The sequence below is a fragment of the Hirundo rustica genome, chromosome 6 (assembly GCF_015227805.2).
Source record: "Hirundo rustica isolate bHirRus1 chromosome 6, bHirRus1.pri.v3, whole genome shotgun sequence".
Classification (NCBI taxonomy): domain Eukaryota; kingdom Metazoa; phylum Chordata; class Aves; order Passeriformes; family Hirundinidae; genus Hirundo; species Hirundo rustica.
In genome coordinates this window covers 33474070-33492795 of record NC_053455.1, presented here as the reverse complement: position 1 = coordinate 33492795, position 18726 = coordinate 33474070, and the positions used below count along the sequence as shown (strand labels likewise).

Genomic DNA, 18726 nt, shown 5'->3' with positions numbered 1-18726 from the left:
GTTCAGCTGAAGTCTGAGGACATGTAAGTGTACCTGTGGTGTCACTGATTCTTTCATTATAATGCTCCAGTAATAGGAATTCAAAACTCCCCAACTAATCTATCCTAGAACAGAATAATATATGCTGTTTTTTCTATAAATTGTTCCATATTAGTATATTCCAAAATGATACATTTGAATTCCTGAGGAGTTTTTTTACTATAATCTCTCTAGGTCATTTGCTTTAATTTAGGGGTAGCCAATTATTCTCTAATGCTTGTCTCTGGATATTTCCTTCTTAAGCAAAATGAATTTCACTGAATTCCAATGAAATTATCTCAGGTTTTTTTTTGTTTTTTTTTTTCATTTTATCAGGACTATTTCATCACTATTCCTGTCTTTAAAAGTTTTTTAAATGCTCCTATCACTGAGTTTAAAAACTCACTTTTTTTCAGCACAAGGAAAAGTAATATCAGACTCAAAGTCCATAATGACCCTCTGAGCAATTCTAATTGATATTTGTTCTCATTGTGGTAGAAAATTACTGATTCTTCTGATGCAGTTTTTCAGTGAATTGTACTCAAAGTGAATTAGTTCAATAAACCATATACTTTTTTTTTTAATGCCTGAATGGAACATCTTGAAAATATTTACTGTTGTCAGGATATACTAAATCTGTTGCCTGCCTTGGTTTTCAGGTTAAATTCAGTGTCAGAGAATAAAGCTGTGTAGTTTTGAAGATAATTAATGTGAAAAATTTAAGTTGGCTCTTTCAGTTTTCTTGTCCTCTAATTGCTTAATGGAAGTTTTCAGCTTTTTTGGGGTAGTATTATTTGAAAATATTTCTGTTATTTTTAGATATGGAGAATTGATGGAACCATTGAGAGTCCACCTCGGTTAAAAGTTACTCACAAAACATTTGGCACACAGAACAGCAATTCAGACATGATATATTGTCGTTTGAGTATGCCTGTTGAGTTCCACTCATCATTCAACTTTGGCATGGGTGTGGAAAATGCCTCATCTGATATTTTCCAAAAACGGTTAGACTTGTGTTTGCTTATCCTAATTCATGCTTTCAGTGTAAATGTATTATGCTATATTTATTATTATTGCATACTCAAAATTTTATATTCTTCCGCTAAGCACAGCTTACCATAAAATGCGTGTTACTCAGATTTTTTATTCTTGATGGTTTTAAAAGCCACCTTTGCTACAGAATGCTGTATCCAGACAAGAGAGAGCCTTTTCTAAAGAGTTGCATCATAAAGTCTATAGAGCTTTGCCTAAGCAGCTCTTTTTTTATTTTTTTAATTATTATGATTTGCAAAAGCTAGGCTGGAAAACCAGCTCAGTCTTTTACCCATTGGATTGCTCATCAACATTCAATAGCTCTTTGTTACCAGAAAAGTGCCTAATTCATTAAAAGAAAAAAGATTGTGGGACAGATTTTCAAAGATACCAGGTATCAATGAGTCCTGCACCTTTCAGAGTTACCTCTGTCTTTATTTAACTGCTGTAAATCTGCCTCTTCTCCTACTCTCTACCTTAACTACAACCAATTATTTTACTTGTATATTTGTATCCTATACAGTCTTTGCTAATGCATACTCAGTACCAAGCAAACTAGTTATCCAGTTAATTTATATTACTAAGCTTTTAAGTATACTTAGCCTAATAATTACAAATTTTTTGCTAATATTTTTTATAATTATTTACTGATTTTTCTTAATCGTAGAAAGCACAGCCAAGAAATTGCTCCTCCTTCTACTACAGTAAGTAAATATGTTGAGATACTTGGTTCTTCTAATATTTTGAAGTTGATTTATTTGTGGTAGCATGTTCATTAGAAATTGAAAGAAGCCTTTTAAATCATTTTCTATGATATAACACTGTTTATAAATAGTGATGTCCAGAGTTGCATGACTTGTGTAAACATAAACCTCACCAACTTAAAAGACTAGGTTCTTGGATTTTTAAATTTAAGAGTATTTTAAATGACTTATTAAAAGAATGTGAGTTACTATAATTAAAGTTTGATATATGGAAGAGGGTTTTAAAAAAAAATCACTATTTGAGTATTCCTGATAAAATACTTCAGATTTCTATTGCTAATATGCTCTTTTCCTCCTTTCAGTATTTTTACTCACTACGGATATTTGCTGGCCAAGACCCATCCTCTGTCTGGGTTGGTTGGGTAACACCAGACTATCATTTTTACAGTGAGAATTTTGACCTAAATAAAAATTGTACAGTGACAGTTACTTTAGGTGATGAGAGAGGCAGAGTTCATGAAAGGTATGGAATTGTTTATAGCTTATTAAAGTTTTCATTTTAATACTGTTGTTTAAAAGTCAGATGTTCACAAGCTTGATGATATTTTAAATATTAATTTAAAGAAATAAGGAAATTGATTATGGAGTATGAATTTTCTGTGCTCATTTATATATGAATGTGTTTTAGGTAGACATGTTAAAGTGAGTATATCATTAATGTTCCATTGGAAAGAAAATTTCTTTTAGAAGGAATTTTAAATGAAATATGCTTCTTTAATTTAATATCTATATTTACTCCCTGTGGATGAACTCATTTGTTTTACTGTAATTTACAAGTGCACACAGAAGCCTGTGAAACTTTTTCATAACTATAAAAAAGAAAAAAACAGTGTATTTAATCTGATTCCTTACCCATGATGATGCTGATACATTACAAAAAATAGAGGTTTTTTAATGAGCATAACAATCACCTTTGAAGATCTCTAGGTATTCCTCCATTGAAAAGTATATCTCCACCAAGTTCAGTGTGACCTATGCTTTGTCCCTGTTCTTTCAGTGTGAAGCGCAGCAACTGCTACATGGTTTGGGGAGGAGATGTAATTGCTAATTCCCAGAGATCAGGTCGCAGTAATGTTGATATAGAAATCGGATGCTTTGTTGACCTGGCTACCGGAATGGTGTCATTCACAGCCAATGGAAGAGAGCTTGGCACTTGTTATCAGGTATTATCAAATTTTCAGGAAGCTATCTAGTAAGCTTCTTGTTCTGATGCTACTTCTCTTTTTCAGAAATCTAACTGGACGCCATTTATGAGATGATAACATGTTTTCCTATATCATTCTGGTTTATCCTTCTTTTTGTCACTCTTTAGTAAGGCTATGTTTTTTGAGTTGTTTCAATATGTTCAGATAAATGCTTTTTATATCTCAGTTTGTATGGTTCAGAATCCTGATTAATAAAGTTAATTCTTTAAATTAGTTTTTCAACTGAATCTGTTATACAATAAAGGGGAGATAAATATTTTAACTAGCAGAAGGTCAAAAGTAGACTTTAGATATAGTAATTTTTGGTATGAATTAAGAAAAATTTAGTTTTTTATTACCAGGGTTTGTGTCTTCTGCAGATAGCTGTGATTTGGAGACCTTGTGATTTGATAAGTTCAAAAACTAAAATTCAAATATGCATTAATGCAGAAAGCCAAAACAAGGGGTGTGGGCCCTAAATGCTATTAATATCTTCAAAACATGGTGCCATTATGCAAATGGATCAGTGGTTGACAGGAGTTTTCAGCACCAGATTGTCGAGATTTCCTCTTAGTAAGATCAGCTGTCCGTAGTAAAGCACTCACCGTGGAAAATGTTGTCCAGTGTTAGCAACAATTAATTACTTTCTTCTATATCATCCCATCAAATCTGTAATACAGACAAAACTGAAATGTTATTTAACTAAATTTAATGGGACTTTTATACTGAATCCATTGAAAATGAATGTGGCAGGGTTGCACACAGCCTGTAAATGGCGGTGGGAGGTTATCTAGTAATTGTGATTTGGAATATTTTGTAATAGTGGTCAGTAACTTCAGTGCCACGCTGGGAGAATATTGAATGTCAACACAATGTGAAAAGAAAACAGGGAATTAAAGAGCTTAAGCTCTGCTTTGTTGTTTTTCTAACTAGATACAAATCAACACGGAAGCTTCTGAGCAAACCCATGAAACTTTGGTGTGTTCCTTTGTAGTGGGTGTATGTGGGTTTTTTCTTCAACAGCCTTTAGCTGTTCTTCTTACCTTGCTAGGAGATATATGAAAAGACAGATATGGAAGATGCACATTATTGAATTTAGTGCAAATAGCGCTTTCAGGTCTTCTCTTATATGACTTGGAATTAATATAACCAAGTTCTCTGTAAATTTAAAACTATCTCAGAAAATCTTGTTATTTCTCTTCTGTTTCTTCTCTGTTTTATGGAGAAATACCTGGAGTTCTTTCAGGAAATATTTTTTCAATAAACCTGTTACACCTGGTCTGCTGGAAAATGAAAATATCCAGCATTTTCTATAGATATAAAATAGTATAAGCCGACAAGATTGTTACAACTGATGGTGAAATATTGTTTATTTTTTTCTTCTTTTGAATAATTTAAATATTTTCTCTTTTTGAAAGTAATGAAAATAGTACAGTATTAAAATTATGTAGTTTTAATTTCCATATCGTGATTATTTTTACAATAAATACCTTTTAAATATTTTAATAAATCAAATATCTCACTCAAATTGCCACAAATAATTGATATTTGTCTGGTCTAGGTAATTCATCTAGTCTTATAACAGTAGCTTTGCAAGTACTTTTCAGTTTTCTTAACTGAAATAGAAGGACAATATTTGTATGCTGTTTTCATTTTAAAAGGCCTATTTATTTCAAAGATTTTTTTAAAAGGCTTAAAATATTTAAGAGAAGAAATTAACTTTTTTGTAATTCTTGATCTAACTATTTAATACCACGGTGATATCCAGGAAAAAAACCCATACACCAAGCAGAACAGAATGCCTTTTTTTCTGGATTTGGGGTTGTGGATTTTTTAACTTACCAAAAAGTTTGGAATGTTAATACCTAGCCCTATATAATTTTGTCTATGCCCATAATCATAGTTCTGAGAAAACCGTTTTTGATAGATCATTGTCCTCAAAGTTAGGACTCCTTCACAGCACAAATATTGCAGTTGTGTTTATTAGGTGTAATGTGTCTACGTGATACACATAATGCACCATGATGTGATTAATATATTTAATTTAACTTCTGAAACTTTGATTTAATTGTAGAGATGTACTTTTTTCAGCCACGCTGGAGCACTGCATTTTTAAAAATAATATACTATGCTATAATTATATTTTTAATTTATTTCATGGCACTGGCGGTGGGTAATCTTGTTCAGTGTTCTTTAGAATAAATTGGACTTCTTACACTGACACGCACTTTGAATCCAGCTATAATGGGAAAAAACCCCCGCAAAAACGTAGCTGTCATGAAAGTCCCCAAAACAACCAGAAAATTTAAAAGTACAGCACTGTGATTCCCTGTGGTTTTATAAGACCGGAGACCAATGCTAGGCCTGAAAATATAGAGCTCTTAAAAAAAAATTATATTATTCTACTTTTAGAGTATGGATAAGGAAATCACTAATCTTAATAGGAAATAAAGATTTGCACTATGATCCCACAATGTGCTCACAATCTCTAGAATGAGTTGTTGAACTTGGATGTTTTTGAGAAAAAACTACACTGTTACCAAAGTTAATTCCTATAGGCGTTGAGAGCACATAAGGCTACAAAACACTAGTCTCAGAATTAAGTGATCCTATAAAAAACCTGAAAATACTATATTATAGGTAGATGCTATTTTACACTTTATTTAGTAAAGTCTCTAAATTATTTAATAATGAAGTGTAATGTATTTATTTCATATCATATTCAGGAAGATGATTTTTTTCTTTTCTTAATTTTTTAAAAATTTTGATTTCATTTTACTTCTAGGTTGAACCAAACACAAAGCTTTTTCCAGCAACTTTTTTACAGCCTACAAGCACTAATTTGATTCAGTTTGAACTCGGTAAATTAAAGGTAGGAAGTATTTTTGCATTCTATGGAAAGAAAATCTTTATGTAAATGTGCTCTTTTAAATCTGTTTATTTCTATGCAAATTTCTGCTCAGTTAAATTTGTTTAGGCAGGTTGAATTAAAGGCATGACTTGTAATTTGACTTCTACGTTAATTTCTGTAAATGTTGTTATTAAATGCAGTTAACTGACTATCTGCCTTTGTCAAAATAAACTAATATTATTTGAAGATAACACCATTAATGTTGGGGGGTTTTAATGGATTTCATTTGTTGCAATAGCTTTTAACTTCTATTATTTCCTTGCTATTTAAAAGTTATACTTCCTTTTGGCATTATGGGTTTATTCACACATGTTTCAAAAATAATTAATACATACATTTGTTTCAGAATACCATGCCTTTATCAGCAGCAATTTTTAAAAGTGAAGAAAGAAATCCTATTCCTCAGTGTCCCCCTCGCCTTGATGTACAAACAATTACACCTGTTTTATGGAGCCGGATGCCAAACAGCTTTCTAAGAGTAGAAACTGAGCGTGTCAGTGAACGTCATGGCTGGGTTGTACAGTGTTTGGAACCTCTGCAGATGATGGCACTTCATATCCCAGAAGAAAACAGGTACATTGATAATGAGATAAAATTACTTCATGTGGACAAAATATTTGAAAAAATATGTCAGCCTATTGATGAAACCTGCCTCGCTGAATATTTACCCTATAGTTGTCGAGAATTTTCTGATCTTACCTGATATCATATCAGATATTATAGTATTTGTGAGACTTAAGTAAATACAGGAGACTGAACTTTAATGCCACGTACCAAATTTTACATGCATAAAAGAAAGCATGGCTATTAAATTTTATTTAAATTTAATGTCTTAAATCTGTAGGTCTTTAAACATAGAGATTTTTGGTCAGCTTGGGAAAAACAAGCATAAAGAACATGCAAGTACTATTTTGCTGATCTTTTCTATAATAGAAACCTGTGATCTCTTCCTTTTTCAATCTTCACTGAATTTACATGAATTAAGTTCTTATGTTCTTATTGACAAGATCATGCCTTTCTTTGATTTATATTAGATTTTACCTTCAGAGTGAGGACAATAAAGATCTATGCAAATATCAAATGTCATAACCGGTGAAAAATCAAACAGCAAAATCATAGTGGAAAGATGATTTAACAGCTGTACTTTTAATAATAATTTTAAAATTTCTTTTAATGTTTTGAAATTCAATTTTATTTATTGTTAATAAAAATGAATTCAAGAAAAGAGTGAATGTCTTGTGGAAAATGAACCAGTAATCCTGAGTAAACTAGAAAGGCATTGTTTAGTAATGGTAGTAATGCAGATTTTCAGCATGCCTAATAAATCTATTTTAAAAACAAGTTCTAATTTACAATGGATTCCAAAAAAGCACCTCCATCTTAGATTTTGGGGTTTTTTATTTCCTATGGAGTACTAATTTTAAAGACTCGCAACAAATTACTTCCACCATTTACTGTGTTTTAATGATGCATATACTAAGATTAGTTAGTATCAACTTTTATATGAGTGGGTTGAAGAGAAACTGACTGAAATGGTCAGACTATAGAACTGTCCTTTTTCAAAGTTTATATTCGTGGCATTGACTGGTGTTCTGTTTCTTCATTTCATAACAGATGTGTTGATATTTTGGAACTATGTGAACAAGAAGATTTGATGATGTTTCACTACCACACTTTAAAACTCTATAGCTCAGTCAGTGCTCTAGGTAACACTAGAGTTGCTTACGCACTTTGTAGCCATGTAGATGTATCTCAGCTATTTTTTACAATAGATAATCAATACTTACCTGGACTTCTACGTTCTGGATTCTATGACTTGCTCATTAGCATTCACTTGGAGCATGCCAAGCAAGCCAAGCTCATGATGAGCAATGAATTTATCATTCCAGTTACAGATGAAACTCGAAATATTAAATTATATCCCGATGAAACAAAGAAGCATGGTTTACCTGGAGTAGGACTTAGCACTTGTCTTAAACCAGGCTTTAATTTTTCTACTCCATGCTTTATTGCAACCACTGAAGATCATCAGACATCCATCCCAGAGATACCCCTGGAGATACTTAAATCCAAGGCCATAAGTATGTTAACAGAGGCAGTACAGTGCAGCGGAAGTCATATACGAGACCCTGTTGGAGGACAGGTTGCATTCCAGTTCGTTCCTGTTCTTAAACTGATAGCAACATTGCTCATAATGGGTGTTTTTGATGATGATGATGTGAAGCAGGTGTTACTCCTCATTGATCCCACTGTGTTTGGAGATCACAAGGAAGAAACAGAAGAGAGGACAGAGAAGGAAGAAGTGACACAAGTTGAAGAAAAAGCTGTAGAAGCTGGGGAGAAAGCAATCAAACAAACAAAAGCTCCTGCAAAGGGCCTGTTGCAGACAAGATTACCAGAATCTGTTAAGCTTCAGGTGATCATTTATTATAAATATGTTATATTCTACTCTTGATGAAAAAAAGATTGTTCTTTTTGTCTGTTTTCTACTTACTAAGATTTGCAGTTCTCAAGGTCTTTAATTCCGCTTTGCCTGAAAACCTCAAATTAATTAAAAAAAAAAAAAAAAAATTATGATGTCGATGATGATGCAGTTCTTTCTATGTGTATCAACACTGGAAATAGATATGTGATTTTTTTTTTTCCCCCCCCCCCATAAAACCAGAAGGGTTAGACCAGGTGATCTTTAAAGGACCCTTCCAAGCCAAACTGGTGTGTGATTTCTAGATATTTTGAGTGTATGGAGTGAAAGATTGTGTGTGTAATATATTATCAATCAGATAATGAAACAACCATTTTGTAACCTTTACAGTGTTAAAACAAAAATATAGGAAAAATGCCTCTCATTTTTACAGTCTGATGCAGTGTATAGCATATACTCAACTTCTTCCCCAGCGTTTGTAAAGCTGTTGAGATTGTCTATTTTCTCCATCCTAGATGTGTCATTTACTCAATTATTTTTGTGACTGTGAACTACAACACAGAGTGGAAGCAATTGTGTCATTTGCAGACCGTTATGTATCAAAATTGCAGTATAACCAGAAATACAGGTACAATGAACTCATGCAAGCCTTGAACATGTCTGCTGCATTGACTGCCAAGAAGACTAAAGAATTTCGGTCTCCCCCACAAGAGCAGGTAATTAAAAAAAAAAAAAAAAAAAAAAGAATTAAATATTTTAAAAAACACTTTGTGGTGACAAAACGAAGTCCTGACTTGCTGGAGAACCAAAATGAATTTGAAAATAATTTTTTTCCATGCTGATACTGAATGTCAGAATGCTGAAACTTGTGGTTTTGAACTCAAGCTGTAAAACTAAGTTATAAACAGGTAAATTATGGCTGTATACTAGAATATGTCTTAGGCTATTTCAGGGTTTTAACTATGTTTTAAATCCCTTGAAGATTAATATGTTGCTGAATTTTCAACTGGGAGAAGATTGTCCCTGTCCAGAGGAGATTCGGGAGGAACTATATGAATTTCATGATGATCTTCTAATTCACTGTGGTGAGTGGCAAGTTGTTCATACAAGTTTTGTTTGTCTATTTGGCACTTGACAGATCAGTTGAAAGATATACTAGCATGAGAGGTATTTTTATTAGAGGTATTACCGCCTACAAAGTGACTTTACTGACAAACTTTGGTGTATATTACAAAAATGGGAAGCCTGTGCATGGTTTTAAGTTTCACGGTTAGATCTCTAATAAATATTATCTAATATTATTCTGTTTATATACCAGTTTTAGTTTTATTGGGGGGAAAATCATCCAAACAAGAAGGCTGGCTTACCGTAAAAGATTTATATAAGCACATGTATGAGTACAAGAAGATAAAAGGTATTGAGGAAACACAATTGCTGCAAAGCTGAGCATCAGAAATTTAATAAAAACCAGCAGATGCAGAGTAGTCTGCCTTCTTTAGCTTAGTTTCCTATTGTATGCATAACTGTGAGAGTCAATCATTATAAAACACTCTTGCACTGCACATTCCAACTTGAATTGCCCCCACTCATTTAATTTGGATTTCCTGTGCAATTTTATGTGGGTTTTTTTGATATCTATTTATTTTTGTTAGTTTATTGAGTTTATTGAGATCTCAGTCTAATTCAGACAATCATGGAATTATTATCATTTGTAGTCTGAGTCATCTAATTATTGCTGTTCATTCCCAGTAATTATGCAGTTAAAACTGAAATAAACAAGCTTTTCCTATTGACCTACACAGTATATATATTCATAGTTACTCTTCCAGTGTGTTGCTTAGTCTTATGGTTATTGGCATCCGTCTTGTCTGAAAAGAAGGGGCCAATATCATTACAATGAGTTGACAGCATCTCTTCCCCAGGAAGAGCATGATATTCTTAATGGTTAGTTCTTCCTTGTCTACCTTTTTGCTTGAGGTCATTATCAAATGTTTACCAATACAAACTGATATGACTCTCTTTGCTGGTTATGGCTAAAATCAGTGTTACCTGGTTCATGGAATTGTAGTTTTAATGACCTGTAATTAAGTTTCTGTTTTCTGTTTAGAGGCATGGTGCCTCCTATACCATTCTGTGCTTGTATTGTTAAGGCTTCTGATATTATTTTACACTGTTATGTCTGAATACCCTCTTAGAATCTCCAGAACCCAGCAAGCTGTGGTTTCATAGTAATTGTAATTTTTCAACTACCTCAGCCTTAGCCTCAGCCAAAGATGAGTAGGTATGTGGGTATCCAAGCTATATTCCATCACAAGACAGTATTAGAAGTCCTTAAAATCAAGATTCGTGTCTGTAAGGCAGAAATTTATTTGGTTTAACATTTTTTGGTTTCCACAATCCTCTGTTAGTTGTTATTCATCCTTGCCTCTAAGTGCTTACCAAAAACTGTTTCTTCCATTCCATCATTTTTCAGTATTAAAGTGAATAGTTATTATTCTCCTATTTACTCCTCTTTTGCTCAATTTTTTTTACATATATCATAATAAATTATTACAGCCACCTCCATTGTTCAGTCACTTAGCCCTTGATCTGACCTCTGGTTTCCAAAGACAATGCCTGTTTGGCAGCACAGAGTACTCTAAGACTCCAGGATGAAGATTATGGAAAACCTACAACTTACTTGGAAAAGTCTTAACTTCACAATCAATTAATTTTGGCTTAAAATCTCGTGGCTGGTATGATTACTGAGTTAGTTTATCTCCTAATCATTCTTCATATCTCATGAGGTGAAACGCTAGTTATTATATGCATTGAGATTTTTCTTTTTAGGGATGTACTTTTATTATTTGTTTGCTACATAATAAACGTATATTTTGGATGAAAGTTCAAGATAGAGAAAGCGTTTTCTCATGATTAAAAATGTTTAAAGGTCTTCTGGATTCTAATATTCATTACTTTGTACAGATTTATCAGAGGTTGTTGCTGTGGATAAGTGCTCCTCATTATCTGTGTCCTGACTTGGTCCTGAAAATAAGTACTAAGCAATCACAGCTGCAGATTAAATGAATAGGAGTTCTGCTTGGAATGTTTATTCAGCTTTTTAATGCTAAGTATACTTTGCCATCTAAGTGGAAAACTATGTATGCAATCAAGTAATTAAAGGCTTCTTCATAATGAATATAAGCAAATAGTTACTCAGGCAGTCTTAATCCCTTGCACATCCTAACTGTGAGTGGTTAATTTTCATGGCAAAATAATTGTCCTCTATCATATTTTTTGTGTGCAATTTCCTGGTTATAAAAAACACCAAACAAATTTACAGCATATTTTGTAGCATCATATCAAACCGACAGTTATTTGAGTTGAAAACATCTGTACCCATGCGCAGACCTCTGCCCCTTGAAGGAAGCAATTTGCCAGTAGCAACAAGACATAGTCACCTTCTGAATGGATTGCAACTATAAGAATGAACATTTAATGATATGGAACTCCTCCCCATCTGGAGGATTCACAGACCCCACCTACCCCAGTCCAGCACTGTCTTAACTCATGATCCCAGTGCATTTCTTCTTTTCCGTCTATTTCAGAACTCTTAAGAGTTCTGTTCCCAGAGTCTTTCTCTTGTGTCCAGGGTTTTATTCCAATTCCAGGTAGTTTCTTCCTTTAATATCCTTGTCTGCTTTCTCTTTCCTTTCATTACTGGTGACATTTCTTGTTCTTACTTTTTTTTCAGACTGATTATACCGTTTCTTCTTTCTTAACTTTTCATTTTCCCAAGCCAGTTTCACTTATCCCATTTCTTAAATTCCATATTTACTGTCCAATTTCAATTTTGACTTGTTTCATTCCATCCCAGTGCCTTTGAATTTTATCACTTAGTCACTCATAGTCATAATTCCCACTCCCCCTTTGTAGCTGCCAGCAGCAAAATTTCTCCAACTTGATACCACACGTCTGTTCTATTTTCTTTCTTAGTTAATTGTTTAGTACCAGTTTTAGCTACTGCAGTTTATTTTTCTCCCCTTTGCTTCAGTTTCTGGATCTAGTATCCTGTCTGAAAAACTTTTCCTTTTCTCAGTTTCTCTTTGACAAGCAAACTGCAAAAGCTTACATTTCAGCTTGGCGCAGTTATCTCTGATCTGAAGGGAGCCTGCTTAGTTGTTCTTTGCTTCTGCACATAACACATGTGGTGTCTGATGATCACTAACAGGTGTGAGAGACTTTGAATGGTTGTGAAGCAGTGGAGTGAACTGAACTGTATTAAACTACGTGGTAAAATGGCATCCTGTCTTATTGTATAAATTTTCATGAAAAGCATGTATTACCAACATGATCTCTGAATGTCTCCCTCCTTGCAGCTTTAAATTCAGTTGATATACTTGTTTATGGCTGCTAAATATCTCTACTGAAAAACTGTACTGTATTGTAAGATACAGCCATACACTTCTTTCTTTAGCCTACATTCTGCAATATGAAACAAAGGATCACATATTTTATCAGATATGACCATGAGGCATGTTTAATTGCCATAGTAGACTCTTAAAGATATACCACGTTTGTGGTCATAATAGTGAAAAATGAATACTATAAATCTGGATGTAAGAAGTATGTGTACTGAAATGAACATTATTTGAGGGGTGCCTCTGGGCCTATGTGTTAAAAATGCTGGCCTTACTACTACTTCTTTTATCCTGTATGAAATTTGCTGGTTAAAAAACTATCCCTCCAGCTATTTTAATATTGTTTAAATATTGCAGGAGTTAAACTTCAAAGTTAAAAGGTGAAGTTTTGGTTCTAACCAGTTTTATTTTATGCTAAGGTATTCCTCTAGAAGAAGAGGAGGAGGAAGAGGAAGATTCCTCCTTGACTGGCAAACTCCGTTCGTTAATGTATAAAATCAAAGGTCCACCAAAAGCAGAAAAATTGGAGCCTAAGGAAGAAGAAGAGAAAGCTCCTAGTAAGTTTTCTTTCCATATAAACACTTTCATAATGCAAGTATTAAAGTTTTACACAGTCTAAAGGAGTGTATTTCTAATAAAATTTTATAAGGGGCTGAAGATGGAGACTACCTGTTGAAGTTTTGTCTGACTCTTAGAACTATCATTCAGCATACTGAACACCTCAGATGCATTTTTAAACAAGAAATTAAAATGAGTGGAATATTTTGGATCCAGATCATTAACTCTGGATTTGAAAATTTACATATTCTTTACGAAGAACTGTGAAAAGCTAATTATAGCACAATAATCTAAACTCAAGCACTCTAAACTTGGGAAGATCTAATTTTTATGGTTTGGCTTTTTTAATGTAAAATTTCTTCTTTAGAGCTTATCTCCATTTCCTTCTATTACCTTACGCTACGTATACGCGCAAGCACATGAACCCCCAAAAGACTTTTAATCTGATTCTGAGCAGTATTCCTGTACATATCCATTCCCATACCCTCTTCCATTACATGCAAAGGGTGTTTGTGGTCTTTACAGGTGAGATTGGTCCTCTCCCTGCAATTCCTCAACTATTTGCATAAGATTTTTATTGAGCCTCTTTGAACAACTCACCTGATTCTCACTGCCACTGTGCTCACATGCTACATGAGAATTCACCCCAGTGAGGGTTATGTGTGGTATGAATCTCACAAACTGTGTCTTTGCTGTGATATGTTTATGAGTTTTCAATCCTTAGTAGTGACTACGGATGGCAAACCATAAGCAAGGCAAAAAGCCAAATTCCTCCAGGTCTTCCCTTAGGACATGTTTTTGCTGAGGTTTATTTCCTGAATCAAGACTGAGTTTCTAGCTCTAAATTTCTGTAACACCATCCAAATATCATGGGCGGGATTCTCCAAATGATTTGAAGTTGGTCAGCCAATGATGGTTATTCCCCCCTTTTTTTTTCCAAGTGGCTCAGTTTGGCAATAGGCCCAAGTATAGATGTGGAACAGTTAATTCATTTCGGCCCCAATAATTTCATCAAGAGTTGTGTTGAGATTAGGCAGCAAAGTTATTTTACAACTCATGATGTACCTTACATGATCTGCTTGCTCTGGAAAGAGCCTTAGAGTGTTTGTCCTGGTCTGAAAGCATATTTTGGTCTGTTGAGCTCGTTACTGGGTTGTAAGTACATTAACTCTTATAAAAATCTGATATGCTGCATGAAACAGGGATTCATTCTCCAGTGACTCATCTGCTAGCATCTGCTTTCTTTTTAATAGTAGCAGGACTTAGTATCTGGAAGGATAATTTCTTCTCCAGGTTTCATGTGGATTCTACTGTCATGAATCAGGAAGTATTCACTCCTAAAGCCTCAGGGCACGTGGTGTTTGGTCCTTGGAACAGCGCAGTTCACTTATTTCAGTCACCAGAGCTTTGGGTTACAAGAAATATAGGTTGGAAAAATGATCCTACAGTGTCTATTTTTCTAGAAATTTCAGATGATTTCTTTGGGCTTGACTTCTCCTTGGAGTGATGCATAGTACAAATATGCATGTGGATTAAGTCAGTCAAAGCACAGTGAAAAATAACATAAATATATTATATTATATACCTAATTATAGGCGGAGACTCTGAGGTTTTAGTCCGTGTGTGCACTTCCCCTTTTTGTACCAGGGAATTTGGAATTTAGAGATTAAAGGAAATGGGTGTTGGAGATACCCCCAATCCTCTTATGTGCATGAAGACGTGTGGTGGTGTGCATGATGTGTACCTATTTTCAAGGTTAAAATCTCTGTCCTGGAGTGTCTTGGCTTTGGTCATACATACTCAGGGTGCGAATATTCATAAGAAAGAACTATTTACTACAAATAAATCTTCCTTTCCTCTAAGCATACACTCATTTCTTCTATCTATCACTATTTCTTCTATCTATCTTCTATCATTTCTTCTCTTTCTATCACAAATGAACTTTTGCCCAAGTGAGGAATGCCAGCAATTTCCACCTAGTATTAATGATGAATCAATAAATTTTGTATTTTAAAACAAGTTAGAACTCTGAAAGTAAACACATAGAGGCAATGAATTAGTGTTAATAATGATTATAGGACTTTTGTAACTACCGTGTCAAAACTGAGATAAGGCATCACATGCCACTAAGACTAGGACTACCTCTGTGAAGTTCAGAATTTCTTCCCACAGATCGAAAGTCTAATGATTGAACAGAACATCAGAATTAATGATGGGTTTGCATAAATACCATATTAAGTAAACTAAGAAAGAAGTCTTAGCAAGTGAAAGAATAGTGTAGGCACAAACCCCAATGGATCTACACTCTCTACAAACGCTTCAGATGGAAAGGGGGAGGGAGCCATTCTTGCCATTGGAAGAACTTTGGGAAAGTCAAGGATAAGTTTACTGGTAATAGAAGAAAGGAACTTGCATTGTTTTAAGAGGTAAGGTGGTTATTCCTGTTCTACTTGATATCAAGCACAAACATTTGTTGGAACAAGGACTTGGAACATGAATCTAGTTTTCAGGTAAATTCCCTAAATTTTGGGTTCAGCAAAATTGTTTTCATCATCACTGAATTTGCAATGTCTGCAACACAAGTGTTTCAAGCCATACTTATTCTGTAGTTCCAAACAATACAAAGTCTTTAGAAAGTACAATCCCAAGTGACAGTGACTTGATATAGAAATGGAGGATAAATTAAAAGTTGAAATGCAACATTTAATTTACAAGGATGATTCTTGGTCATGCTTATCATCATCATCAAAGGTTTTCATCATCCACAGTGCTGGTATGGACTTGAATCCTAAGTAGATGTTTGTTTTCTATCTCTCAAGAACATTACACTTATCTTGAAAGATCTGAAAATTTCTTTTCCGATTTAAAAGTCCTGTTCAGTCTACTTGTGTTTTTTTACAAACTCTTTGTTGTCTTCTCTTACATACTTTAGTATCATACATGTTTTTGATATTTTCTGTTGGAAGAGCTAGTAACATTCAATGTGTTTTACTTTTAGCTACACTGAAAGAACTCATATCGCAGACAATGGTGCGCTGGTCCCAGGAAGATCAGATCCAAGATCCTGAATTAGTTCGGATTATGTACAGCCTCCTTCGTAGGCAATATGACAGCATTGGTGAGCTACTGCAAGCCCTGAGGAAAGCATACACTATTAGTGCTGCCTCTGTGAAGGATACCATTAATCTGCTTGCAGCACTGGGCCAGATTCGCTCGCTTCTCAGTGTGAGGATGGGAAAAGAGGAGGAATTGCTAATGATTAATGGATTAGGGTATGGAATTAACAGAATTTTGTTTTTAAGTTGGTGTGAAGCTTTTTGTTATATTAGTAAAACCTCTAATTTTTATTCCTAAATGAAAATTAATGCTGTACTGAAGTGTAAATATGCACCAGACATTTACATTTTCACATATAATTCCAAGGTGACTCCAACTGATCTCTCAGTATCAAATGGGTGAAAGTTCTGTGAACTAAGGCATTATCTAAAGAAAATGGACTCCTTTTACTACAGTTAAGATTGATGCCTAAACCCTAATCAAAGTACCTGTTTTAGTAGCTTGGGAGAAAAACATCATTTAAATTTTTACTAGTGTCTATCTATAGTGCATTTTCCCCAAACTTAACATTCATTTTATATTTTGTGTATCAGTGAATAAACTTGCTAGTGTCTTTTCAATTGGAAATTCAGAAGAAATTTCATTTATATAGCACCAGATGATGTAAGAATATTTTCTTTGTTATAAATGATGCATTCCTGCATGCTTGTTATTCCTCTTGTGTGACTAAATGCTGGTTGGGCCAATTAATACTGGAAGGAGAAAAAAAAAATCACAGAAAGCAAATTACTTCAATTAAAATGGTGCATTTAGAAAGAGAGAAAATTATAGGATTGTTACCTGAGAACTTGTCTTTCTTCAGGAAAATTTTAAAAATTCTCTCCTTTACAACAATTTTAAGAAAGTTCCATTATTCTTACTATTTCAATGTAAAATTTATACTGTTTTTGTAAAAATTGCAAAGACTAATCTCTTAATTTGAATTAATCAAGTCATGGTAATGACTCATTAAGCAGTGTGTGACACTATTACCCAATTTGTCCTTGATGCTGAGTTTGTAAATTTGCTGAGAATTATATAAAGGATGAAGGATAAATTTTGCCTAAACGTGGTATGCATATAAACACCTTCCAGAACGTGCTGTATTGAGACTCATCCATTCTCAATTTTCTGTATTTCTTTAAAGCAGGCATGATTCCTGTTTTTTGCCATGTGTTTTTAACAGGTTGTCCTAAAACGCTAGTAATCCCTGGATTTTATTGAAATCTAGTCCCTGGATTATTTTGAAATACATAAATTGTCTTCTGGATTATAGCAGATTCTAGAAAATGTTGAGAGGATGGTGGGCACAGTGAAAAAGTTAAAACAGTCCTTCATAATGGACCTTTCTGCAACTTCTGACAGAATTTGGAAATACTGATGAAATACATATAACAGATAACCTTCAATACTAAGTTATTTATTGATTTTACTTTGTGAAAAGAGGGAACTAATTAAGTGGTAACTGCAGAAATATGGTTGATTAGATTTCATTTTCTTGATCTCTGTTCTCAGCTTAAAACCTAACAAAACATATTCCTTTCCACTTAGATCATCACAGATTTTTTTTTTTTTTTAACTTATTTAAACAGAACAGATGGTAGGAACAATTTAGACATGAAGAATTGCCATCTCGAAATAATTTGGAGGTTAATATTCTCATTATGAAGAATCTATGAGAATTAGAGGAATGAGAGCATATTGAAATGTGAAGCATTTTGTTCTCAGGTGTTTTTGTATTATGCTGACTTCTAAGAATTTAAAATTGTGTTAATACAATGAATGTATACTTCTGAAATCTCAATGCAGTGACTTAAATTAACTTGGGGTTTCTTATAAACAAATTGTCTTTTCTCCATTTTAGGGATATAATGAACAACAAGGTGTTTTATCAGCATCCTAACTTAATGAGAGTCTTGGGCATGCATGAGACTGTTATGGATGTGATGGTCAATGTGCTTGGAGGAGATAAATCTCAGGTAATTTCACCACAATTTGTTTTGTGTTTTGCATTCTGAACTTCCCCAAAAATATATTAGGATGTTTAAGAAGTGAACAAAAATATATCTCATCTAAGCTAGATTTTGCTTGTCCAAATTAAAGTATTCATTAATGAAAAAAGTAGTGTCTTTTTTATTTTACTAGAGGGAGAAGTCCAGTAGCCTAGCCTGGACTTTTAAAACCCGAGATGTTATAGGTGTTTCATTTTTCTTGTAATAAGATTGTAAAATGTTTTGTTCTTAAATTAAATATATACTTTAACTGCATTTATTGGAGGTGTAGCTCTGGTAGGAAAATTTACCTTTCCATCTTAAATGAAGTGTTACTAATATTAAATTTT

The 18726-nt window shown here is 33.7% G+C and overlaps 1 protein-coding gene across 13 annotated transcripts in view; it reads left to right on the top strand.

The window, feature by feature from the left end:
- The window catches only part of RYR3 (ryanodine receptor 3), a 194929-nt gene that overhangs the window by 88561 nt on the left and 87642 nt on the right, over positions 1 to 18726 (top strand). For all 13 annotated transcript variants that reach the window (XM_040067396.2, XM_040067397.2, XM_058420965.1 and 10 more), the window contains exons 29-40: positions 838 to 1022; positions 1718 to 1754; positions 2117 to 2277; positions 2812 to 2977; positions 5784 to 5870; positions 6256 to 6482; positions 7524 to 8325; positions 8847 to 9047; positions 9314 to 9416; positions 13151 to 13288; positions 16288 to 16561; positions 18250 to 18364. In XM_040067396.2, coding sequence (XP_039923330.1) covers positions 838 to 1022; positions 1718 to 1754; positions 2117 to 2277; positions 2812 to 2977; positions 5784 to 5870; positions 6256 to 6482; positions 7524 to 8325; positions 8847 to 9047; positions 9314 to 9416; positions 13151 to 13288; positions 16288 to 16561; positions 18250 to 18364 — 2496 coding nt within the window. The remainder of the gene's footprint in view (positions 1 to 837; positions 1023 to 1717; positions 1755 to 2116; positions 2278 to 2811; positions 2978 to 5783; positions 5871 to 6255; positions 6483 to 7523; positions 8326 to 8846; positions 9048 to 9313; positions 9417 to 13150; positions 13289 to 16287; positions 16562 to 18249; positions 18365 to 18726) is intronic.